At 35.4% G+C, this 27,266-nt stretch overlaps 2 protein-coding genes across 2 annotated transcripts; both read right to left on the minus strand.

Moving 5' to 3' along the window:
- Window positions 1-4,291: 4,291 nt before the first annotated feature.
- LOC132549143 (uncharacterized) lies at window positions 4,292-5,599 on the minus strand. Its single transcript, XM_060213065.1, has one exon. It carries the CDS (start codon window positions 5,597-5,599, stop codon window positions 4,292-4,294), a length of 1,308 nt encoding a protein of 435 aa, XP_060069048.1.
- A 1,899-nt stretch (window positions 5,600-7,498) lies between these two features.
- LOC132549105 (N-acetylated-alpha-linked acidic dipeptidase 2-like) lies at window positions 7,499-27,266 on the minus strand. Its single transcript, XM_060213023.1, has 18 exons — window positions 26,989-27,266; window positions 21,879-22,179; window positions 20,301-20,426; window positions 19,896-20,082; window positions 19,177-19,273; window positions 17,539-17,628; window positions 17,107-17,192; window positions 16,900-17,019; window positions 16,500-16,585; window positions 16,227-16,290; window positions 15,815-15,882; window positions 14,822-14,919; window positions 14,298-14,388; window positions 13,278-13,367; window positions 12,807-12,972; window positions 12,290-12,371; window positions 11,556-11,648; window positions 7,499-8,894 (listed from the first exon to the last, which is right to left on the minus strand). The coding sequence occupies exons 1-18, from the start codon at window positions 27,264-27,266 to the stop codon at window positions 8,675-8,677; spliced, it is 2,343 nt and encodes a 780-aa protein (XP_060069006.1). The 3' UTR covers window positions 7,499-8,674.

A 27,266-nucleotide genomic window follows, 5' to 3' on the forward strand; every position in this document is an offset into this window, starting at 1 on the left:
TTTCACGCGCCAAATGTTTTCATCAGAGGTTGAAAACCTCGAAGCGACGTAATTCTAACTTTAAAGTAAAAGAACTCCATCAGGGGAGACTATTCAACTCTGATTGTTTTCGTTCGGATTCCGCTTGCTCAGCTTGAGAAGACATTAAGTGCTTTCCCCTACTTGCATTGTATGTCTTTCCGTACTTCCAATGTACGTCCGAAAATTAATGTTAATATTTCTCTGGTAATCTGCATTAATACGAATTAGGTCATACCAGAAAAGAGCGCAGCGTTTGAATTTTATCAGTTAATATATCAATAAAAAAACACAGAAAATACCGTGCATCCGGTAGCCTACTGTACACAGTACAGTAGCTATATAGGAATCATTTGGACTGGTTGGTACCAAAGTAGGTGCTCGACTGACTAATTACCTTAGAGAGTCTAGCCGGATTTTCCGGTGTTGTAAACGATTATATGTTTTGGATATACATCTGTTGTATAAATGTTTTGTAAAACGTAAAACTGTAAAGTTTCAAATTATTTGGTAGGATTTAGGCTCCCCTGCCTACATAGATTCACACTGTCAATGGAACAATTCACCGGGATTAAAACAAATAGAACATATATTTCACGGGCACGTGCATCCGTGTTGATCAGTACAAAAACGGTTTATATCAATTAGTAGCCTACATGTCCGACCTGGTTGGGTGGTGGGGATCTGACTTCAGCGTTCATTGCGGTTAGATTTAGGATTATTATTTCTGAGTTATGATTTGGTCATTATAACTTGTGTTTTCGACCTAGATTTACTTAAATTCATGTGCCATGCCTTAATGCCGTCCTGATATAAGTCCCTCTCTGTTTCCACGAAAAGGTTTTATTCTATTCAGCTTAGTCTCTACATTTTGTAGGTTGTTGTCAGAGTTTCCAGGTTGCTTCGGTATGTTTTCTAATTCACTGACCTGGATGTTGTCTTTCAGAACACTCGCTGCTTGTGTAATAAGTTACAGACAATGTCTTGATCCAGATGTTATGTTTAGATATTTCTGAACAAGCATAAGGTCATATCATCACATGCTTGTTTCACAAACCTTTCCTAATTTTCCTGTTGATAAGCTGGTTTGGACGCCAAATTATAAAAAAAAATGAGGAACACAAATCAGCTGATTATTTAAAATAATGAAAATTAGACGATAAACTGTTGTTTTAGAGACAGAATATTCGGCCTAGGTGTGACCTGTCTGATAACATTTGTCCATTTGAACGTCATGATACAAACTTGGCGGACCTTGTGATTTTATTCAGCTTCAAGGGCTGTAATAACAGAGGCTCCTGAAAAAAGAAAGCAGGTCTCAGATTTCTAAACAGATATATAAAACATAGAAATTTAAAATACTGCTTTCTTCAATTATACTCCTGTCGGTAAGTTTGTATCGGTGTATTCACATTTGAATTACCATATGTCCGTCCATCTGTCAATCCATCAAAGCTTATAAGTGCTGACAATTGCCCCCAACCTGTTGATGAACTTTTCATAGATATATTTATTATATCACTTGGGTCAATGAAATACCATTATACGTAGATGTAAACATCAGAAATAACATGTACTTTATCTCAAACTACTTTTTATCTAAAAACTTGATCTCAAACTACTCTATATCTTTAAACTTTATCCCAAAATACTCTATTTTAAAACTTCATCTCAAACCTCTGTGTATTACCCAACCATCATCAGATGGTGGGCTATTCAAATTGCTCTGCGTCCGTGGTCCGTGGCCCGTCCTTCCGGAAACAATTTTCGTTATCGCTATTTCTTGAGAAGTACTGGATGGACCTTTCTCAAATTGTATATGTAGGTTCCCCTTGGTCCCTAGTTGTGCCCTTTTGATTTTGGGACTGATAAAAAAAAATGGCCGATAGGCATCCATCTCGGATTTTTTCAAATGAAGTTTGTTATCGTTATTACTTGAAAAGGAAGAGACGGATCTCTCTCAAATTTCATATGTAGGTTTCCCTTTGTCTCTAGTTGTGTCCATTTGATTTTGGGTGTGATCAAAAACCAGATAAGCCGACAGGTGGCAATCTTATATTTTAACTTTTAAAGTTTGTTATTGCTATTTCTTGAAACGTACTTGATGGATCTTTCTTAAATCTCTTGTATATGTTCTCCTTGTTCCCTAGTTGTGCCAGTTTGATTTTGGGTCTGATGAGAAAAACAATATGGCTGACAGATGAACATCTTGAATTTTGATTTCGAAAGTTTGTTATTGCTATTTCTTGAGAACTGCTGTATAGATCTTTGTCAAATTGCATGTGTAGGTTTTCCTTGTCCCTAGTTGTGCCCGTTTGATTTTGGGACGGATGGAAAAAACAAAAAGGCCGACAGGCTGTCATCTTGGATCTTTTCAATGAAGTTTGTTATCGCTATTTTTTAAGAACTACTATATAGATCTTTCTCAAATTTTATATGTAGGTTCCACTTAGTCCCTAGTTGTGACCATCGATTTTGGATCTGATCAGAAAAACAAAATGACCGAAAGGCGGCCATCTTGGATTTTGACTTAGAAAGTTTGTTATTGCTATTCCTTGAAAAGTATTCACTGGATCTTTCTTAAATTTTAAATGTAGGTTCCCCTTTGTCCCTAGTTGTGCCCATCTGATTTAGGGACTGACCATAAAAACGAAATGACAGACAAATGGACATCTTAGATTTTGACTTTGGAAGTTTTTTATCGCTATTTCTTGGGAACTATAGCATAGAGCTTTCTCAAACTTCACGTGTACGCTGTCCTTGTTCCTTGTTTCTGCCATGTTTGATTTTGGTGCTGATCAGTAAAAGAAAATGGCCCACAAGCGGCCATCTTGGATTTTGACTTCGAAAGTTTGTTATCATTATTTCTTGAGATCTTCTCTCTAGTTCGTTCTCAAATTTCATGTATAGGTTCCTTCAGGTCCCTAGTTGTGCCTGTTTGAGTTTGGGACTGATCAGAAAAGCAAAAGCAAAAAAAAAAAAATGACCGACAGGCAACCATGTTCGATTTTGCCTAATATAGATTGTTATTGCTATTTCGTAAGAAGTACTCAACGGATATCTCTCAAATTTCATACGTATATTCCCTTTGATCTCTCCTTGTGTTCCTTTGATTTTGGGACTGACCAGAAGAAGAAAAATTGCTGCCAGGCGGCCATATTGGATTTGGCAGGTAAAGATTATTATCACTATTTCTGCAAAGGAATGTTCAACTGTCTTATCAATAAGATCAAAAACAGAGAGGAGAAAAGAAGGGAAAAGATCCAACTTTCAAAGAGCATATAAAGATTGAATAATGGTGGGAGCCAAGATCCCACTGAGATCTCTTGTGTAAACGTTATATCAACCTTTTGTTTATTTCAAACTTTATCTCAAACTACTGTTTATTTTTAGTTTCATCTCAAACTACTATTTATTTTTAGCTTCATCTCAATCTTCTGTTTATCTTAAACTACTTTCCGGTCCAGTCATAGACGTAGCGGTTCCAACAAAAATGACACACATTGTACAACTAATTTTCAGTGAAATTCAATTAGCAATGATTTGAACAAGGGCTCTAATTATGTTTTTGACACAACTTATATTAAATACATTTCTAAAATACTTATTGATTACATCCATGTTTTTAATCTTTAAACCACCAGTGCATCATCCTACACGCTTTAAATGAGTTACAGGAAACCTATATACAAAATGTAACACGCACATCTACACGTTAAATCTAGGCTTATCAAAAATGTCATTTCGAGTTCTTCTTTTGCAAACTAATTTTGCTGCAATAGAACTTGCAGGTTACACTTTAATTTATCCAAAGATTGGACACGGTTCAGAATATACACAAGTATCTTGTTTTTTTTTAACTTTGTAAACAATGTTGTACATGATACTTACTAGCGTTGTTTAGAATAATTACAATTAATCCACATACGATATCAAATGTTTGATCAAAACAATTTACGATGTGATGAATTTGAGGACGATATATACTCTGGTCCATGAATTCAACCTGACATTGACGATACATCCTGCGACACTCATCTCTAAACGTCATAATATCTCGCACTTTTTAGCCCTGCAAGCACCAATTATCCTCGCGGTCCTTGTTAAAGGGGTTTTCTCTACAACCATAACGTTATCATCACAGTCTACAAGCACACTATTTACTTCAAAGTGTCTACATTTTTCATACCGTTTCCTCGCCAACCGTCATTCTTTAAGTGTTCCCTCTAAAAAAAATCACCGTTTCCTCGCTGGCTAGCATTGTTTAAGTTTTTCATCTACAAGTACACTGTTTCCTCACGATTTGCTGAAATTTTCGATCAAGGAAACCATATACAAACGGATTGACGATAAAGTTGACTACAAAGACACAGTACAAAAATCTAAACCAGACGAATTCCGACGGAGTCATTGTAATCCAGAAGTTTTCCTTGGCAGATTCAATGGTCATTAGAACAAGTTTTAAACCGATAGTTATAGCATAAACGATAGAGATAACTAGAAAAACTAACGTTAGTCGCAAACCCTTGATTTTGAAGCGTTTAGTAGATTTCACAAGTTTGGCATCCTGTTTTTGTAATCCTGGAATATCTGATGCTCTGTTTTGGTTAGTTTGTGTATCTACTGTATCACTCTTTACCATCAGTCTACCTCCATCATCCTGACAAGACACGTCCAGACTGTAGTTGGATCTATTATTAGTTACTGGTTCCATTTCACCTCCCGGGAGATTTCCTGGGACCATCATCCCGTCACTGATAGTCGCTATGGAATAAGAAGAGGTGTGTCCAGGTGTATCTGTAACACAGTTCTCTCCTGCTCTTTTGTCTGATTGTGACACTATTTTCGTTTGTTCTCGGACTTGTGTCCCACGTGTAGGACGCTGCCACTGGCAAGATTGTAGCCGATGACGTGTTCTGCTTTGGATGTATATGGACCTTAACATTAGTATGTATAACACAACTAACGCTAGAAAATGAACGGACCCGTATAAAAACATCACTGTTTTGTAAGTCAGATGCCATATTCTTGTCTCTCCTGACGGGACATTGATACACAGCCTTCCTGTAACGTTCCCTTCCCACATCGTCACGGCCACGGACCCGTATAATCCTAAAGAAGGCAATGCCACAACAGTTCCAGCAAAGACGATGAAAACAAGAGCGATTTTTTTCCTTCTGAGTGTCATCTGTGACTTAAACGGTGTACAGATCTTGAGATAGCGGTCGATGGTGATGAGGAGAAGAAGGTGAGAGGACATAGTCACAAATGCTATGCTTGACAATGCCATTAGTCTGCACACGATATCACTGTCAAAACGTAAGGGATTCACTTCCGTTATAATTTCAGAACCAGAGCACACTGCATTTGCACAAAGATCAAATAAGGCAAGAAACGGTATAAAGAAGCGGTCTTCGCCTGATGTTTTGTTGCCGAACCAGTAAATATACATAACAAACACGTTCCCCACGGTACCAAGAACTAAATAGCCTGAAATTATCATTAAAACTGGTCTCAGCTGCTCAACAAGAAAATCACTCCAATAATCCAACTTATCTACGTCTGAATGATTTCCAAACATTTTAGTAACACTTTTACAGGCTTAAACAAAATAATGTATCGCTCAGCTCAAATGTGAAAGGGCACAAAAGCGATACCTAAATATACAAGAAAACAGAGGCGGAAACCTCATACACTGGTCTATGTGTGGAGATCCGGATACGACCAGCAACCACGCTCTTATTCCTGTTGACATTCCACAAGTCAGTGGGAAAATTACTATAAATAACTGGGTTCTATAAATTTCGCAAAAGTTCTTTTCCTCAGAAACCCACTGTAATTTTTATTTTCCTCTATAGTGCAAATGTCAGGATTCTGTCAAAAGTCGGATTACTTGTAAATCTTATGAAATAAAATTTAGTATGAAATTAATCATCCATTACCACAACAACTTCAACTTTTACACGCATACCCAAAGTGTTGTAGACAGATGAAGAATTCATGCCCTTAGCATCACTGACCAGTTCTAGAAGGACGAAAAAGCTGTATGATTGAGTTCAATTAATTGTCTGGCTCCACCGTATCGAAATCTAAATTTGTATTAAAAGGTTTTATTCACTTGTATGTCTTTCGTACAATCTTCATAATGGTGGCCTATGCAGTTAACGTGACCAGCAAAACATATATGTATTTATTGAAAATCAGCCGTATTTGCTCACATTTGTCTGTGATCATGTGCCTGCAGCTTCATTTTGCAGAACTGTACTATAGGAGGCATGCTTGTTCTTTCTGTCGGATATCGTAATCAGTACACACAGAAAGAAAAAGAAATACAAAATCATTGCACTCAAACAACATGAAAATATCAACATGTCAACGCAATCATAATCCAATTAAAACTAGGGCAAATATGAATAAACGAATTATATACATGATTCCTTCTGGAAAGGTACATGATGAATAAGACCAGGTGTCCCGGAAGAATAAGCGTCTTCTGCTTTATCGGCGGCACCTACCATGTACAATCCAAGAAAATGATACTACGTTCTCAAATGAGAACAAAGTATACAACAACAGAAAGTATTTTCTGCATCGGTGTAAGATGATGTTAGGAAAACAGGTTTTTGTATTGTTCTGCTTTGGAGGGATATGTGTGGACTGGGTCCTCAAAATTGTACACGCTGCCTGTAATTTATGTGGGCGTCCGAAGCATGCCGAAAATATCCGACCTCGTACATGATGTGTTATTATATACGGTGGTTGATGTCAGGAATGTTCGATCGACTTCACCCTCGGATGTGGTCAGCCATGCACCAAGGAGTCTGCATTGTATAAACCCACAAGAGTTTATACAGACCACCGAACATCCCGAAATCTGCATTTCATACATAATTTTGTGTTCGATTGTTTATGTTGTCCTTTCTTATGGAATGTAGTATATGGAAAAACATGTGTATTTATAGAATTTTTTTATTTATTTCTGAGCCTAGTTTCAAACATGACACAATAAGTTGTATCATATCAATACAAATTTATCTTAACGTGTGTAAATGATATCTTGCTAAAAAATAGTTCGGCTTTTTAGATTGATGTCGCAACCTCGAGAGCCTCAACTGATACATTATACAAACATACATGCTTAGGTAGTTGATTTTTATCTATTTTTGTGAGAGTCATTAACGCTTGAATTTCTTGCTTTTAACTCTGGAAGGAATATGTACGATATATTTAGCAAACGGAGAAAGGATAATGCCGGTCTTAAGCCTTAGAGTTATCACAGTGATTGTGGTTTGTCGTGTCTACTTAATATCAACCATTGGCACATTCGTCGGATTTCCATTAAAACACGCTGTTGATAAATACAAAATTCTTTAGACAGAAATCCATCCAAGGCGACCAAGAAATGTATCTACTGCAGGTCTCCTGGTAATAGATAACTAGAAACGTAACTCCTCATGAAATTTTATTTTGAAACGGGTCATCACATATTTTTTACATACAGGACTCAATCATTTCCCTTTGTAGGTTTCTGCTAAATGCTCGTTTTGCTTCAATAGCATCAGGTTCTTAGCTTAAATAATCACACAAAAACCAGTTTGTATTGATAGATAACAGTGACAACTTCATAATTCTAAGATTTCAAAGAAAAAAATGTAATTATAGAATTACAAACATTTTAAGCGAGAGAATTATAATCAAATTTTCAAGAAGTGAGCAAGAGTGACGAAAACAAAGCAAATACAAGGGAAAAGGGAAATAAACTATACACGAGACAATTGAACGCGGTAGCTTACATGTACTCTAAAGACGATATGTTACCTTTGGTTGTGATCCGTTTACATACTTATATTTACAGTGTGTTCACATCCTCAGGCTGGTTACAACGCAAGCAAAGTAACGGAACAGATATGATATTACTCCAGGCCTCACTCAGGCGAACCTAAACAATTTTGTGATGTTACCGAGGTTTGTACAACACAATAAACAAATAATACTACAGAGAAAACATATGTAGATGTATGCAAGATCCGTGCTCTCAAAACACGTATTCACAATATTTACTGTCCTGTACTGAAGCAATGATATCGTGACATTTCATATGAATCGTGTTTCTCTTGTCTACAGAGCCAAGGTAAGCGTTTAAAAAATATAACATTACTATTTCACAATACTTTTACGTCTCTCGTTTTTATCACGTATCAACATAAGCAACACACAGGAGTGGAGTACTTCTTGTCTGTCCGAATCTCAGAACATGTCTTGCATATTCTGAGCTTACTGATATCATAAAACAAGAGGAAGAACAAGTGAAGGAAAAACAAGAGAGACAGTTAATGTGAAATACTAATTAATATTCTCCTCAGTTACCTGGTTAGGGTTCATCGTCAGTTTATGAGCTTAACGGTGTTACACAAGACTGGTTAAACATGAAATCGGTGTTACGTGTGTATGATAACATTTTTTTGAAATGTATTGGTATTATTTGGTACAGTGTTTGGTACAATATTGAAAAAAGTCGTCTCGTAAATATTAGATTTTTGAAAGTGCAACAGAAATAAATGGAAATTAATTAGAATAAGGATCACTACAGGATAAAAAGTATGCCTTACATAGGTTCTGTTTCATTACTGCGCTTGTGACTTTAACAAAAACATTTTTACTGTAGGTCTTGAAGTTCTGGCATAAATGTGGACACTTCTCTGAGCGTTGACTGTGCTGAGTTAATTGTAAATACGATCACTGAAAAATGGTGCTTCACAATCTCCCATCGTGCCTCTGCTTCCACTTTCGACTCTATTTCAAATAAAGCATCAACCAGGCCTGGAAAGCTGCTTCCCGCATAGGTATTCACACTACTCTCCGCAAATAGGATATGTCTAAAGTCAAGGAGATGAGAGTAAGTAAATACACACCTATCACGGGCAACACATATACAAGAATCAGAATGAGTATAACAAATGTCCGTCATTGTGACTCAACACAATTACTCAATGTTTTTCGAGTATAACAAATGTGTCATTGTGACTCAACACAATTACTTAATGTTTTATCGAGTATAACAAATGTCCGTCATTGTGACTCAACACAATTACTCACTGTTTTAACAAGTATAATAAATGTCTGTCATTGTGACTCAACACAATTACTCAATGTTTTAACGAGTGTAACAAATGTCCGTCATTGAGACTCAACACAATTACTCACTGTTTTAACAAGTATAATAAATGTCTGTCATTGTGACTCAACACAATTACTCACTGTTTTAACGACTAAAACAAATGTCTGTCATTGTGACTTAACACAATTACTCACTGTTTTAACGAGTATAACAAATTTCTGTCATTGTGACTTAACACAATTACGCAATGTTTTAACAAGTATACCAAATGTCTGTCATTGAGACTCAACACAATTACACAATGTTTTAACAAGTATACCAAATGACTTAATGTTTTAACGAGTATACCAAATGTCTGTCATTGAGACTCAACACAATTACACAATGTTTTAACAAGTATACCAAATGACTTAATGTTTTAACAAGTATAACAAATGTCTGTCATTGAGACTCAACACAATTACACAATGTTTTAAAAAGTATAATAAATGTCTGTCATTGTGACTCAACACAATTACACAATGTTTTAAAAACTATAATAAATGTCTGTCATTGTGACTTAACACAATTACTCACTGTTTTAACGAGTATAACAAATTTCTGTCATTGTGACTTAACACAATTACGCAATGTTTTAACAAGTATACCAAATGTCTGTCATTGAGACTCAACACAATTACACAATGTTTTAACAAGTATACCAAATCACTTAATGTTTTAACGAGTATAACAAATGTCTGTCATTGAGACTCAACACAATTACACAATGTTTTAAAAAGTATAATAAATGTCTGTCATTGTGACTCAACACAATTACTCACTGTTTTAAAAAGTATAACAAATGTCCGTCATTGAGACTCAACACAATTACACAATGTTTTAAAAAGTATAACAAATGTCCGTCATTGAGACTCAACACAATTACTCACTCTTTTAAAAAGTATAATAAATGTCTGTCATTGTGACTCAACACAATTACACAATGTTTTAAAAAGTATAATAAATGTCTGTCATTGTGACTCAACACAATTACACAATGTTTTAAAAAGTATAATAAATGTCTGTCATTGTGACTTTACACAATTACTCACTGTTTTAAAAAGTATACCAAATGACTTAATGTTTTAACGAGTATAACAAATGTCTGTCATTGTGACTCAACACAATTACTCAATGTTTTAACGAGTATAACAAATGCCGTCAATGTGACTTAACACAATTACTCAATGTTTTAACGAGTATACCAAATGTCTGTCATTGTGACTTAGCACAATTACTCAGTGTTTTTTAACAAAATGTGACTTAACACAATTACTCAATGTTTTAACGAGTTAAACAAATGTCCGTCATTGTGACTTAACACAATTATACAATGTTTTAACGAGTTAAACAAATGTATGTCATTGTGACTTAACACAATTACTCAGTGTTTTAACGAGTATAACAAATATGACTTAACACAATTCAATGTTTTAACGAGTTAAACACAATTAACACAATTATACAATGTTTTAACGAGTTAAACAAATGTATGTCATTGTGACTTAACACAATTACTCAGTGTTTTAACGAGTATAACAAATGCCGTCAATGTGACTTAACACAATTACTCAATGTTTTAACGAGTATACCAAATGTCTGTCATTGTGACTTAGCACAATTACTCAGTGTTTTAACGAGTATAACAAATGCCGTCAATGTGACTTAACACAATTACTCAATGTTTTAACGAGTTAAACAAATGTCTGTCATTGTGACTTAACACAATTACTCAATGTTTTAACGAGTATAACAAATGCCGTCAATGTGACTTAACACAATTACTCAATGTTTTAACGAGTTAAACAAATGTCCGTCATTGTGACTTAACACAATTACACAATGTTTTAACGAGTTAAACAAATGTCTGTCATTGTGACTTAACACAATTACTCAATGTTTTAACGAGTATAACAAATGCCGTCAATGTGACTTAACACAATTACTCAATGTTTTAACGAGTATAACAAATGTCTGTCATTGTGACTTAACACAATTACTCAATGTTTTAACGAGTAAAACAAATGTCTGTCATTGTGACTTAACACAATTACACAATGTTTTAACGAGTATAACAAAAGTCTGTCATTGTGACTTAACACAATTACTCAGCGTTTTAACGAGTATAACAAATGTCCGTCAATGTGACTCAACACAATTACTCAATGTTTTATCGAGTATAACATTGTGACTTAACACAATTACACAATGTTTTAACGAGTATATCAAATGTCCGTCAATGTGACTGAACACAATTACTCAATGTTTTAACGAGTATCACAAATGTCCGCCATTGTGACTGAACACAATTACTCAATGTTTTAACGAGTATAACAAATGTCCGTCAATGTGACTTAACACAATACGATCTAAACCATACCTAGATTGAGGTCGACCTGGAAGTCCAGAAGGATCCGTGAACGCTCGCTCCATCAAAATCAGTTGATCGTTAATTCGCCGAATGGCGAACGGACTGTAAAGAAATATTTTGCGTGAAAATGCTGTCACTGATAACTTTACAGTGGAATTTATTTAATGAACATTTTCAATAGATATACTTAAACACAATTGAAATCAAGGTCATGCAGGCCCTTCTACATTAGCTGTCAACCGCAATTTTTTCTACAACGAAACCAAGTTTTCCACCGAGTTTAAGTGTGATGATTTGAATTCCCCTACTGTGAAGCTTTTATTTCTAAACAGTAGCAACTTAACTTCCTCAATTTACAAGGGATTATTCTGATTTTCATGAAACTTTCGACAGTCGACATATTATCTCACTATATAGGGATATTCCGTTGATAAGACTATGTTATGGTCGCCATGGTTAGGATATATCCTGTGCCCAGTAAATGTGTGTGGTGGTTTTCTTTGTTATAAACCATAATTTCATTTGTTGACATGATATCATTTATTAAGATCAGAAGTCTGCCGATGTTGCGGACGCCTACCCTTATGGATCACTTGATTTTTGTAGCTATCAAGGATCTCTGTGTAAATTCTTTGATCATATATTGTCATCGTTTCATTTTTTTTTACAGTTTTATTTAACATTTTGAAAATACCATATCATCCTATGTAGAGACCGGGATTATTAATAATCATTTATCTTACTCGTTCTTGTTGACATTATCAATCAACGTCTTGAATGTCGCTGCTTCTGAAGAAAAGTTGTCTGCTGCCTGCTTTATCCATTCTGGAGATACAAAGACCTCGATATACACATGTACCAAAGACGAAAATCACTTTTTGACACTCCCTTATAACGAGAATATATTCGGAATGAGTTATTTGAAGCGCCCTAAATCCATTGTTCGGGTAAGTAGAACATTAATTTGTATTTAAAAGAAACAAATGTAATTTTGTTTCATTTTGCGAAAGGTTTTTTTTTCATTTTTTAACTTTTATTCTTAGTAATTTGATCTAAACCGCTCGCACATTCCCTGATTCCAAACTGTAAATCTTTAAACTAGAACTAAAATTAAAACCAACAACTTGGTCTCACTCATTATTGTTTTGTAATTTTACAATAATTTAACTTTAACCTTCTACCGGTTACTGCTTTCATATCGACCCTCGCATGTGATCTGCGGATAACCAACAACACGAATTTATTACTAAGAGAACCTACCAAACTGAATGCCATGATTTCTGAGGAGTGTTCCATAATCCGCATCCAGTGTGCTAACTAATGTCTGAAGATTGTTAGCAAAGTCCATTACATCGAAAGGAATGATGAGTGAGTCGGCAAGATTCCTGACCATCTCTGCTGTGGTTTGAGCCATGGCTTGGTGACACTACAGGACAACTTTATAGTTAATATGTTTGTGCACAAACAATGCATGACCAAAGAATTTATCGCAAATAGACTAATTATATATTACTACACTAGTATCTAATAGCGTTTTAGACGAATGGTATTTATGAAGCTCAGGAATATTTTTACAAAACTTGCCTTATTAAATTACATTGAAAACATTGGGATACATGTATCTGCACTCGAAGTAAATTAAAGATATTAACAGAAATGAAATTATAAGATCGTTATACACCAAAAATACAAATAATTAATAGTGTGGTAAAAACGGGAACATAACTTTACCTTGAAGCCTCTATCAATAAGTTGATCTACAGCGTAGAATGTCTCGTACACAGTGTGATACAAGGGATATGACCCAATCTCATAGGTATTCTGTAGAGAGGAAGTGTTTCAACACAAACATTCAGAATATACTAGAGCTGCTAGAAAATGTATTTATCATATGTCTGTAGTTTTACATAGACAGTTTATTAATGAACTGTTAGACACTCTCATTCTATAAATATTTTACAAATATGCATATTTAAATCGCTGTAGCGCTAAATCAGAGATATATAAGTTGTTTTTACGTGCTGAGAGAACTGTTCTAGTCCCATATCTTCGAATGGATATATTATTTTATCGAGTTATGATTTGATGTCCTTGAGATAATACAACAAAATCATTAAATACAGACTGTGCTTTGTTAAAATATCTATATAATTCATTTTTATCTTTTAGCTGCCTTTCCATTCTACATGATGCAATAAAAATCCAATCACTAATTAATTTGGTATATTCTTTCCTACGGTGAAGAAATTAGGCTTGCATTGGTTCTGAGTTTAAATCCTTCTCCGGAATTCCCTATAAAAACATACTGCGTTTGATATGTCAATTCAGGCCCTTAGCATCACAGACGTGTCCAAGAAGGACGAAACAGCTACATGTTTAATTCATTATGTGGCTCTTGTATCTAACTCTAAATGTGTATTCAAGTAAGCTGCAGAAGATGTTTTTATTTATATTCGAAACAGAAAGTTAAACTACCAGCTGTTTATATATATATATATATATATATATATTTATATATGTATAATATTACACTTAAATATTTTGAATTAATTATATCTGAATACCAATGTCAACCATTAACGATTTCTCTTTATTTGGTTTCTCAGTGGTCATTAAGTCGGGCACTGCCAATATTCCTTGAAGTGATGCATTCAAATGCTCAATACACTTATAAATGCAAATTCTAGCGTGTTTTTATAATTGGTTTAAACCCCTTTGTACTTTAGGCAGGAGAGCGTAAATTAAACTTACACTGTCGTATGAATACTGAATGCTCACACACGGAATGCCGACATGTTGTACAAACACGGCGTGGTCACTACCTGCCCCAAGCGTCCCCATACTGCTCCGTCCAGAGATTCACATGTTGATGATAAAACGCCAGCAATGGTTTACAGACCCAGGAAATTTAGCAAGGAATCGGAGACGGAATAGAAGTAACGATTGAAAAGTAAACAAATAGTAACATTTAGGTTGCATTGGACGGACTTCGGTGTGTAAGTTCCAATATAACATGATATAATATCGGATACCTCTCATATACGATAATACAGATGTATTTAGTGAGGTGTAATATTGTCTCGGGGTACTAAACCAAACAACAAATAATTGCACGGATCGCTTAAATAACAATCTAATTAACGTATCAAAAATCATGAAATACAATGTACAACCTTCATGAGGAAACCACTTTTACCGGATACACAGACCATTTGTCAAGATGTTCCTAGATACAAGTTCAGTGATGTTGCTTACATATTTGAATGCCCACTTACTATGGTTTGGTGTTGTCCTGGGCGGGAAAGCTTCTGAGCCATTTGTCGTAGACCGTGTTTAGACCTTGTTGTACGTCTCCATCATCAGGATTGGCTACCTATCCATCAATCAATGGTTATATATGGCTCTAATGATGAACTGAACATCATTTACAAGTGTATGGCATTAAACATAACTGGTATTTTACCGGTAGATCTAAGTACCTATGTAATATAAATATCTAATTGTATTTCTTTATAATACTAGCTTAGAAGACCTTTAGTCGTAATACAGCTCATGCCGTGATCAAAAAGATACTGCCGACCACCATGTATCTATGACTATCTTCGGACACACTTACCATACTTGATATGATTCATACAATAATAGCATTCCTTACAAGTTCATTAGATGTAATAACACAAGTATACAGAAGCTTGTTTGATATCCAAGTACTTGTTCCCACTACCACTATCGCTATTCCGAAAAATAACTCCCAACACAGGATTCGAAAGGTGCTGGTTGAAGATTTCGACCACATTTGGAAAAGTTCCGTCTCTTTGTGTGATATCAGTTGGATATGTTTGATTCTCGTTAATATGCCTGGTGGTTGCGGGAACGTGACATTATCTACTTGGATTGACTCGGGTCTAAGTATGAATAAAGATTCTGTGGTGATGTCGGTATTTTCTTAATTGTTTTAATATGAAAAGAAGAATTTAAGCAATCGTTGCGCGGATCGACATTCAAACAATATTTATAACTTAAATAAACTAATAAATTTACTTAAATAAGCACGTAATGGAGTCAGCGAACGTCCACTGTTTCGAACTTATAACTACAAAATTACTTAATTATATGCAACTTTGTCCGAATGTCGACATAGGCACTGGCCTCTAACATTCCGTGTTGTTACATATGCATACAGATGTATGTTCTGACTATTGACAGCGTAGCAAAGACAGATAGTCAGAACTCTTCTGACTTATCTTTTGTTTAGTCGTCCTTTCTACCTGTTTAGTGGCGTCGAATATCGACTGATACATCAAAGGTGTCCCGGAGGCTTGAAATGAATAATTCCCTGCAACACACGGGGACACAATTAAAACACATGTCATTTTATCGAGGAAATGTCAAAGACGTGACCTTGATTTTTCCGAATTCAAGAGTATATATTTCTAAAGACTATACCTAAGTTAGCAAGAGAGTGCTTATCACCGTACAAGACTTGTCGATACTGACTTTGATATAAAGTGATACGTACAGTTGTTTATACTTGACTAAAACGAAGTCTGTCATACAACAGGAAATGTAGTCAACAACGAGACAATAGAGGAAGGTACAGCGCAGAATTTAAGAGTATATGTACATTACGTATGTATGGTTATAGTAACTCTGTAGTACATGGTAAATAAGGATACGTACCATTCACGGCGGTGTCTACATTGATATAAGCAACTGACCGTGAACCTAGGTTCTTCACATATTGCTGTAAACAAAATGTTGCGCATTAACTTTCGCTACTTAACTATATTATTGTAAGTAAAATAACTGAAATAGAGAGAAAAACAATTAATCAATATAGTGTAAGACTATATATGAATACACATATCGAGAAGGGAAGTTGAGATTAGGAAAACGCTTTAGATTTATAGAAAGGAACTTCATTTCCATGGACTAGTTTGTGTAATATCGTACCTCTACCCATTCGTTCGATCCCAAAAGTCCATACTCCTCTGAGCCCCAACTGCAGAAAATAATGGTTCGTCGAGGTCGCCATCTTCCTTAAATAAACATTTTGTAAAATCCATCTGATATCCATTTATTTACCATGATTAATTAGTTGATATCTGTAATGAAGTTTCGTGTTTGAGACAACTCTGAAATGCATCTATAACCAGTACATTTACGTTTGCTGTAAACCTGCAGGCAGCTATAGGTATCGGTTAGCAGTATAATAGTGTGGATTATGCATTTTGTACTTGTACTCGTGGCAAAAAGGACGAAAATCATCAGCAAACAAATGATGGAAGGCCACTAATACAATAATTAAACCCATTTTTGGTCGAAATATTGTAGACGATTAATTAACATCTACCTTGTTTCACCAGATTACCCATCGCCCTAGAAACTTCCTTCATCACAGCAGTACCACTGGACGGGTCCATAGCACCGAACACCCAGGCATCTCTGTGATTACCCACCAACACATAACGGTCTGTGGAAAATAGAAGAATCATTTTTATTTGTAATGAATTTGTTATTGTTATTGTAGATACTTAGAAGACTAAGAAATTCAACCTACCCGGTTCTATAGCCCCTCGTATGATTCCAAACGCATTGTATGTCCTCCTCATAGCATTTTGTGTTGAAATAAACATTCTGATTTTCCTACAGAGAAACAGAAAAATACAAAAATTGATGTAAAACGTTTGTACCGTAATACAACATATACATTTACGCATGTCATCACTACCACACGAATTTGTCTTATATGTAGATGAGGTGCTGAATGCTTGCCAAGGAATTACGATATTAGTAAAATTTTAAAAAAAAAAGGGGGGGGGGGGCTTGGAAGAGTAAAAGAAATGTAGCAAGAAGAGAAACAAATCTGTAATGTTTCGTAAGTTATTGAACACGGGTGCGTTTAATTAGAATCACGGCCAGCATGTATCAACAAAAGAAAACGATCGTCCCAACAATTTACGGTCACTGTTCTTGTTATCGAAATACTAACCAGCCTGGTGTATTGAGCTCTCCACCAATGTAATAGGTAATATTCAATGCTCCTCTCCAGTCAGCTGGTGCCTCCTCTCCTGCCATAGCGCTGTAATGATAGTAATGATAAAAATATACAATAAAAAATATATAGTATAGATTTTCCTAACTTTCAAAGTCAACAGTTAATAAGTCTACAAAATCAGCTAGGTTTTGTTTTTGTTGTACAAATAAATTCTGTATAAAGGACAATAGCTAACATGAATTGTTATGAATCTAAGAAAAAACCAATCTAAGGCAATTAAACTGGGGGAAAAAAGAGTGATACTGAGGTCGGGATTTCATTAAAAGGGATGTAACAGAACGAAGGGGTGGAAATCAAACAAGAAACATAGGAGTTTAACACTAAGCTAACGCATAATACAGAAGTGGTACTACGTCCATTGAAGAATCATTGGATAAAAAGTTCAGTGAAGAACGTTAAGTGAGACATGAGGACGTGAACGTATATATACTGTAAGAAGGAAGTAGGAGATACTGGCAGAATCCCTTGTCATTGCTGCATGTTCACTAGACGGGAATCAGTAAGATTCCATTACCGGAAATGTGAGGTGACAGAGCTCCTAGAGGCAACGAAAGAACAGTGCTTGAGAAAGGATTGAATAGCAGTTTTTGATACAAATTTAAGAAAGATATTGCATTATACATTATACATGTATATCTGTTTCATCCTTCTAAGACTCATCAGAGATGCTAAGGACCTAAATTTTAAACCTAAGGAGCGACTGAGGAAAATCCATAGGCGAGGTATACTAGTCCTATAATTCAATAAATATCGTAAATTGCTATTTTCTTACTTTTTAAGAACGTGAGTATATTCACAAGCGTGTCGCTATTCAAGTGAGCTATAAATAGTGGCAATTGTAGTTTTATCTCATAATACTTGGTACACGAAAACATGAGTACCGCGGGGTGGTAACACATTCAGGATTTACTATATCGGAAACAATACAGCTATGGAAACGGTAATGATAAGTTACAATGATAATAGGGGCAACACTGCTGTATATCGTAATGATAAATTAAAGCATATTTTTTCAAATTTTAAAGAGGTGGATGGAAAACTGAGAAAAATATCTGGACAAAATTTCAAAATTAACATCCTAAAAAGACCAAAGGGCAATAACTTTTTTTTAATTAATGCATCACAATGCAATTCACAGGAAGATATTTCTGAGGGAGGAAATATGTTGAAGAAAACGAGGGCCATTACTCTTTCCAAAATTGTAATATCACAATGTCAATAAAACACAATTCCATGTGATAGATATACAACCCACCCAGTTTCAGAGAAAAAAAGATCATTTGGTTGTAAAAGTCACGTGAAGCAAGGAGTGATCCGGTATATGTAAGAATGGAGGGGAAGGTTAGCTTTTAAGTATAAGATTGTAAAAGATAAATTCCAACAAAGTCAAAACTGAGTAAACACATAAACCTTGAAGACTGTGCATCCGGTCCTGGTCTAGAATTCTGAAACACTATCTGAAGGATTAAGCGGCAACTTTTATCGAATACGGCTGTACAAAACAAAATATGTTAACCAATGTTTTTTTTTCTTCATCAGGGCCGAACGTTTTGTCTCTTTGTTATATCTTACCTGAGTAGATTCTGTCCTATACCGTAACCTACAGGGTGGGCGGGAATGGTAGGTAATTGAGCTTCGCTGCTATTTTCTGCGTATCTGTATGACGTGTCTGAAGAAACGTTATCAATCAGTTAGTTGGATAGTAATGAGATTCTTTATGGCCGTGTTATTGGTTAGATATTTCTTTTTCTACTCCATAACTTCTCATACTGAACCAATAATAGTGCACTAATTGTTTTATTTCATTTTTTTTAACCATCCATCTCACATTTAACAAACATTACAGAAATCCTTCAGATCCGATTGAATCCTTGACTTATTGTTATGCGTGATTTAAGACAAACCAAAAATGTGCATTTTACTGTATTTATAAATGGTTTTCTTTGGAAAGTGAGGCAAACCGCTTCGTGTTAGCTTCTCCATCTTGTCGGCCGTCTACCTCCATGTCTATAATCACAAATGATGGGCGCCGAACAAATACTTTTTTTTAAATAAAGATGCGTGGCGTGAACAGATATTCCTTTTTATTAAAAATAGAACGAAGCGGTTCGATATGATAAATTATCCAGTTTACAGTGCAATAAAGATAAAAATTGTAGAACACGTGACTGTGTCTCGACAAATGAAATAAATGTAATAATAATAATTACAAGCTGGCGATATTTTGAAAATAAAGAAAATTGTATGGCTGTCATACGAACTTTGACATGACATAGCCGATACGGATGTACCTGTGGCAGGATAGCCTGGAGTCAGTGGGTCCCCGAGTCCGCGATACACAGTGCCCCGCTGTGCTCCAGACGGAGGGAGCCACCAGTCGTCCGGATACACATGTGACGTACTTCCGTTCAAGGTGTAGTCGGCAGGGTCAGAGTAAATAATAATACCGATTGCGCCATATGCGCTAGCCAGGTGAACCTGTAGGACGCGAGAAATATTAAATTATTGTCATCTAATTAGACGCAAGCTTTGTCTAACATGATTATAATTGATTTACAGGCACAAAAATTACTCCTAAACAATCCATACAATGTGAATCACACAATTAACATCTCACCAGGAAATAGTTTCCTAATCGATCTGAAAACAAATAACAACAAAGAAAATTCTAAGTGTCAGACACAACGGTCACCAACCTTATCACCTCGGAAGATTTTTCCATATCGGGCTATTACAATGGCTCCCGTGATGTTGACAGAGGTGTTGTTCCTCAGCCAGCGGTAGTCTTCCAGTCGCCCGTAATTAACATAAACCAAACGCTCCTGTAAAATATTATCATAACCTGCATGACACGTCTTTATTTATTCGATTACAGGCACGGTCAAAATGCACACATGTATATGGCGTTCTATTGAAACTAACAATGATTGAAAAGTATTGAATTTAGGGATTAGTGCACCATTCCATCTCGTATTTGACATTTCTTTCCACGCTTTCATGTTCCTCGGTCGATTCCAAGGAGGCTGCAACAAGTTTGACCCTCGGTGTCAGAGGGACGAAACAGCTGTGCGCATTTTAATGTGTAAATTAAGATACGGTGGTATGTATTGTGAAAATATTTCAACATATAACCAGATCATGAGTCATTATGAAAAGAAATATATATGAATACTAAAACCACTAGGAAATGCCGACGGAATGTGAACGGAATCATAATCCAAACTCAAATTCAATAAAACTAAAGCAAAACATAAACAAAAGGGAACATTTACACGGAGACTAGAAATACGTACAGTAACTGTTTCACCGACGACACCTGCCAGGTAAATCTGGATCAATTCAAGTATGTAATGTCATGTTCTCAAAGTATACATCAACGGAACAAACAGACAAACTAACGAGCATCAAATATGTCCAGCTTCATATCACACAAAGAAATAAAAATCATTCCCAGTAAGATGATAAAGACGACTGTACTTTCTCATCATTTCCACCAACCTGTTTCTCTTGAAACCCTGTGTTATGAGGTTGTCAGTCAGTTGACGACATCTTTCATGAAAATCGTAGTGCGGGGAACAGAATCTTGAATATCGAATAAACTGCGACAATAGGACAGTTTAATGAGTCATGTTATGTCCGCGAATCGAAAGACCGGGGTATATTGTTTTTGTGCTGTCTGTTTGTGGCTCGATCTGTTTGTTTGTCTGTTGTCAACGTTCACCCATAATTATTGCACCGTAAGAGGTAGGGCTTTCTTATTTAGCGTGTGTATTCCTTGTGATAAGACCTTTCTGGTTTTTTGACAATGTGGGTTTTTTTTTAATTTCGCTGCAACCGGGGGCATGGTGTTTCATAAATACATATATTTCTTTTATTTAAGGGGTAAGGGATGTAAGACTGATATAATTCTCATTCTCTTCATCCTTATATATTTTGTCACAATGAAAGAAATGTTTAAAACACGTTCAAAATTTGCGCTTGGTTAGTGAGATACAATATCTAATAATTTTCTAAATTATTCAGATAAAACTAACGTTTTAAAAACAATTATTACTGTTATCCACCATAATTGAAAATAAAACAAAATGGGGTATATTTTCATATAATTTTTTTTTTTATATATTCATAATTTTTCATGAGGATGCCAAAGCTATTTTTAAAACACAACATCTGTTTGTACACAACAATAATGACCGAAATGGAAGAAGAATCAATACAAAACAAATCAGAATCAATAAGTATGCCTTATATGGTTACCCGCTCCTCTTACGTACCGATACTACGTCCCCTGGGGCAGAGTAGGCATTGAAGGGAGGGACAACGTTACTCTTGTTTTCAGACGGGTGTAGTATTGCTTCCCTTAAAGGGGAGTGGTACACTATCCCATCTGTATCGTTTAACAACTCTATCCGGTTCATCATGTCGTCATCAGTGACGTTTGGATAGGAAAGTAACACGTCATAAGGAGTGAGGTAAGCCTCATCCAACCCTTCGTGCTTCCAGAAGTCGTGTAGTTCTTTCGCTTGGCGGTAGTCAGCATCAGTACCAGCAAGATGGGGAAACTCCGACAAGGCTCTGTAAACATGTATTAGAGATAAAGATCGTGCACACAGGTGTTTTATACTGTATTGTATTAAAGAGAAGGATATTGCCTTTGTCTACACTCAATTGTGATATTTTGTATTGCATTCTATTGGAGGTAAGGAGGTTGTGATATGACTACACACAGCATAGCTGTGATGTATTGTATATGTGGCAACACACAGATGTGATGTATTGTATATGTGGCTACACACAGATCTGTGATGTATTGTACATGTGTCTACACACAGATGTGATGTATTGTATATGTGTCTACACACAGATGTGATGTATTGTATATGTGACTACACACAGATGTGATGTATTGTATATGTGACTACACACAGATGTGATGTATTGTATGTGACTACACACAGATGTGATGTATTGTATATGTGACTACACAAAGATGTGATGTATTGTATATGTGTCTACATACAGAGCTGTGATTTATTGTATATGTGACTACACACAGATGTGATGAATTGTATATGTGACTACACAAAGATGTAATGTATTGCATTTATGACTACACACAGATGTTATGTGTTGTATTTGTGACTACACACAGATGTGATGTATTGTATATGTGACTACAAACAGATGTGATATATTGTATATGTGTCTACATACAGAGCTGTGATGTATTGTATATGTGACTACACACAGATAAGATATATTGTATATGTGACTACACACAGATGTGATGCATTGTATATGTGACTGCATACAGAGCTGTGATGTATTGTATATGTGACTACACATACAGACATGATGTATTGTATATGTGACTACACAAAGATATGATGTATTGAGTATGTGACTCCACACAAATATGATGTATTGAGTATGTGACTACCCACTGCTGTGATGTATTGTATATGTGACTACACACAGATGTGATGTATTGTATATGTGACTACACAAAGATGTGATGTATTGTATATGTGACTACAAACAGAACTGTGATGTATTGTATATGTGATTACACATACAGATATGATGTATTGTATATGTGACAACACACAGATGTGATGTATTCTATATGTGACTACACACAGATGTGATTTATTGTTTATGTAACCTGGTGTACGTAATTCTCTATGTCTCCAGCGCACGCGAAATTAGCACGAGCTGTGCGAGACTGTGAGAGTTTAACATGCGCGTGTCACGAAGCATATGTCCTCGGGTTCAGGTCACGTCATTCCGCATCTGGCCGGCAACATGTGCACATGCACTTTTTCCCCCTGGTGAGTATTTGTCCAATATGTAACATAGCGTTGTAGGCAAATTATAAGTAACTGTCTTATGTTATGTGTAATTGTAATGCATGCACTGTGCATTGCAGGCTCCTGTGTTCCTGCAAATAAAGTGCGGAACAAGAATCCCCTACGTCTCCGTCTTTCTGTTCAATGACCCTGCAGTGAGTATTACATGTGTATGTGACTACACAAAGATGTGATGTATTGTATATATGACTACACACAGATGTGATGTATTGTGTATGATTACATACAGACGTGATGTATTGTATATGTGACTACACACAGATGTGATGTATTGTATAAGTGACTACACAAAGATGTGATGTATGGTATATGTGACTACACACAGATGTGATGTATTGTATATGTGACTACACACAGATGTGATGTATTGTATATGTGACTACACACAGATGTGATGTATTGTATATGTGACTACACACAGATGTGATGTATTGTATATGTGACTACACAAAGATGTGATGTATTGTATATGTGACTACACACAGATGTGATGTATTGTATATGTGACTACACACAGATGTGATGTATTGTATATGTGACTACACACAGATGTGATGTATTGTATATGTGACTACACAAAGATGTGATGTATTGTATATGTGACTACACACAGATGTGATGTATTGTATATGTGACTACACACAGATGTAATGTATTGTATATGTGACTACACAAAGATGTGATGTATTGTATATGTGAATACACAAAGATGTGATGTATTGTATATGTGACTACACACAGATGCGATGTTTTGTATATGTGACTACACACAGATGTGATGTATTGTATATGTGACTACACAAAGATGTGATGTATATGTGACTATACACAGATGTGATGAATTGTATATGTGACTACACAAAGATATGATGTATTGTATATGTGACTACACAAAGATGTGATGTATTGTATATGTGACTACACAAAGATGTGATGAATTGTATATGTGACTACACACAGATGTGATGTATTGTATATGTGACTACACACAGATATGATGTATTGTATATGTGACTACACAAAGATGTGATGTATTGTATATGTGACTACACACAGATGTGATGTATTGTATATGTGACTACACACAGATGTGATGTATTGTATATGTGACTACACACAGATGCGATGTTTTGTATATGTGACTTCACACAGATATGATGTATTGTATATGTGACTACACACAGATGTGATGTATTTTAAATGTGTCTACATAGAGCTCTGATGTATTGTATAAGTGACTACACAAAGATGTGATTTAGTGTATATGTCACTACACACACAGATGCGATGTATTGTATAAGTGACTACACAAAGATGTGATGTATTGTATTAGTGACTACACAAAGATGTGATGTATTGTATATGTGACTACACACAGATGTGATGTATTGTATATGTGACTACACACAGATGTGATGTATTGTATATGTGACTACACAAAGATGTGATGTATTGTATATGTGACTACACACAGATGTGATGTATTGTATATGTGACTACACACAGATGTGATGTATTGTATATGTGACTACACAAAGATGTGATGTATTGTATATGTGACTACACACAGATGTGATGTTTTGTATATGTGACTACACACAGATGTGATGTATTGTATATGTGACTACACAAAGATGTGATGTATTGTATATGTGACTACACAAAGATGTGATGTATTGTATATGTGACTACACACAGCTGTGATGTATTGTATATGTGACTACACACAGATATGATGTATTGTATATGTGACTACACAAAGATGTGATGTATTGTATATGTGACTACACACAGATGTGATGTATTGTATATGTGACTACACACAGATGTGATGTATTGTATATGTGACTACACACAGATGTGATGTATTGTATATGTGACTACACACAGATGTGATGTATTGTATATGTGACTACACACAGATGTGATGTATTGTATATGTGACTACACAAAGATGTGATGTATTGTATATGTGACTACACACAGATGTGATGTATTGTATATGTGACTACACACAGATATGATGTATTGTATATGTGACTACACACAGATGTGATGTATTGTATATGTGACTACACACAGATGCGATGTTTTGTATATGTGACTACACACAGATATGATGTATTGTATATGTGACTATACACAGATGTGATGTATTGTATATGTGACTACACACAGATGTGATGTATTGTATATGTGACTACACACAGAGCTGTGATGTATTGTATATGTGACTACACAAAGATGTGATGTATTGTACATGTGACTACACACAGATGTGATGTATTGTATATGTGACTACACACAGATGTGATGTATTGTATATGTGACTACACAAAGATGTGATGTATTGTATATGTGACTACACACAGATGTGATGTATTGTATATGTGACTACACACAGTTGTGGTATGTTATGTATGTTGTATCAGAAATAACCGTTAGAAATGTAGGATTGAGTGTTTATGCTGCTCTAGACAGAATTTATTACCCTATTCAATCCTTCACTATATTAAACTTTACCACCATAACCACACTACTTAGATACACCATTCAGAGAACACAGTTTAATGTGTATTTGGTATGTGTAAGTCTAGTACCCTCTGTAACATGTGTAACATGTAAATGATACAGCAATTTGATATCATGTACAACACGCTATTTCACTGAACTGAAAAGCACGCTATTTTTACATAGACCGAAAAAACCAAAACCCTGACGCTGAAGATTTATCATTTAGTTGTCATTGGACTAAACAAAATATACACTTAATAAGGATTACAATGTGTTATCGTTAATCCCGATTGTAGGGAAAGGTGGATCAGATATGGGGATAGATTGTGAAATCTTACTAATCTTTAGTCTGGTAGTATTTTTGTCTTTTACAAACAATATATTTACGCAAGTGTACGTTTGTCTTGTACATAAAACACCAGATATATTTTGTGGTTGTCATTTATATTACATCTATTGTTCTCCTAGTGAAGGTCTATCTTTTACACAATTTTAATTTATTTATCGCGTAAACATTTTTCTTCTAAACGGATAATTCCTTCCGCTAAAATGTTCTGTTTAGTATAGGTTTATCTTTTATAACATGTTTGTTTCCAATAGTACGTCTCACGCGCATGTTTATTACCTGATCATTACCTGAATCATTCCTCAATAGTGTCATAATTACCGCCGTACAGATCATAACTCGTGACTAAGAAATACAGTTTTCGACCACTTCTGGCTTCAATCTTGAAACTTACAACATTTCTTAATTAGCAATCAAGACAACAAAATAACAAATTTTACTCCAATATAGAATGTTTATGAACTTAAGCATTAACACTATGTTTTACATCCCTCCACCTTTATACGCAATTGGTTTGTTGAAAAATATAATTCATGTAGATAACTTTCAAGTGTTTTTCACGTGGCTTATTACTGACTAGGCATAAAAAGGCTAAAATTGGCATCCCGCTTTTACTTGGGTGTGCCGTAATCACACATTTTCCTAAACTTTTACCTTAGATAATCTCTGATGTTGTCACTTTTGATATTGTTGATGATTTCGTCTCTGATGGTAGGATCCCCGTCTTGAACAATTTGGTCGGGGACACCTGGCAGGAAAACGCCATTTTGAACGTTCCCTTCCGATTTCTCCGGACATGTACCGAATCTTCCGATGAGAAGACCGAAAGTCAGTCCTAGAACAAGACATACTATTGCGGAAATTATCAAATTCCTCCGCACGTGCGCACCAGACCTCGTCACAATACCGTCAGTTGAGGTAAAATCGTACAT

This window comes from Ylistrum balloti, unplaced genomic scaffold (genome assembly GCF_031769215.1).
Source record: "Ylistrum balloti isolate Yb309-2 unplaced genomic scaffold, AGI_CSIRO_Ybal_v1 Utg370042, whole genome shotgun sequence".
NCBI classification, from domain to species: domain Eukaryota; kingdom Metazoa; phylum Mollusca; class Bivalvia; order Pectinida; family Pectinidae; genus Ylistrum; species Ylistrum balloti.

Coding starts and splice junctions, on each gene's coding strand:
- LOC132549143 (XM_060213065.1), bottom strand. CDS start 5,599: ATGTTTGGAAATCATTCAGACGTAGATAAGTTGGATTATTGGAGTGAT.
- LOC132549105 (XM_060213023.1), bottom strand. CDS start 27,266: ATGTACGATTTTACCTCAACTGACGGTATTGTGACGAGGTCTGGTGCG. Junction 15,883..16,226: donor TGTAGACACCGCCGTGAATG/GTACGTATCCTT, acceptor CGTGTGTTGCAG/GGAATTATTCATTTCAAGCC. Junction 14,920..15,814: donor TATTCGACGCCACTAAACAG/GTAGAAAGGACG, acceptor ATTGATGGATAG/GTAGCCAATCCTGATGATGG.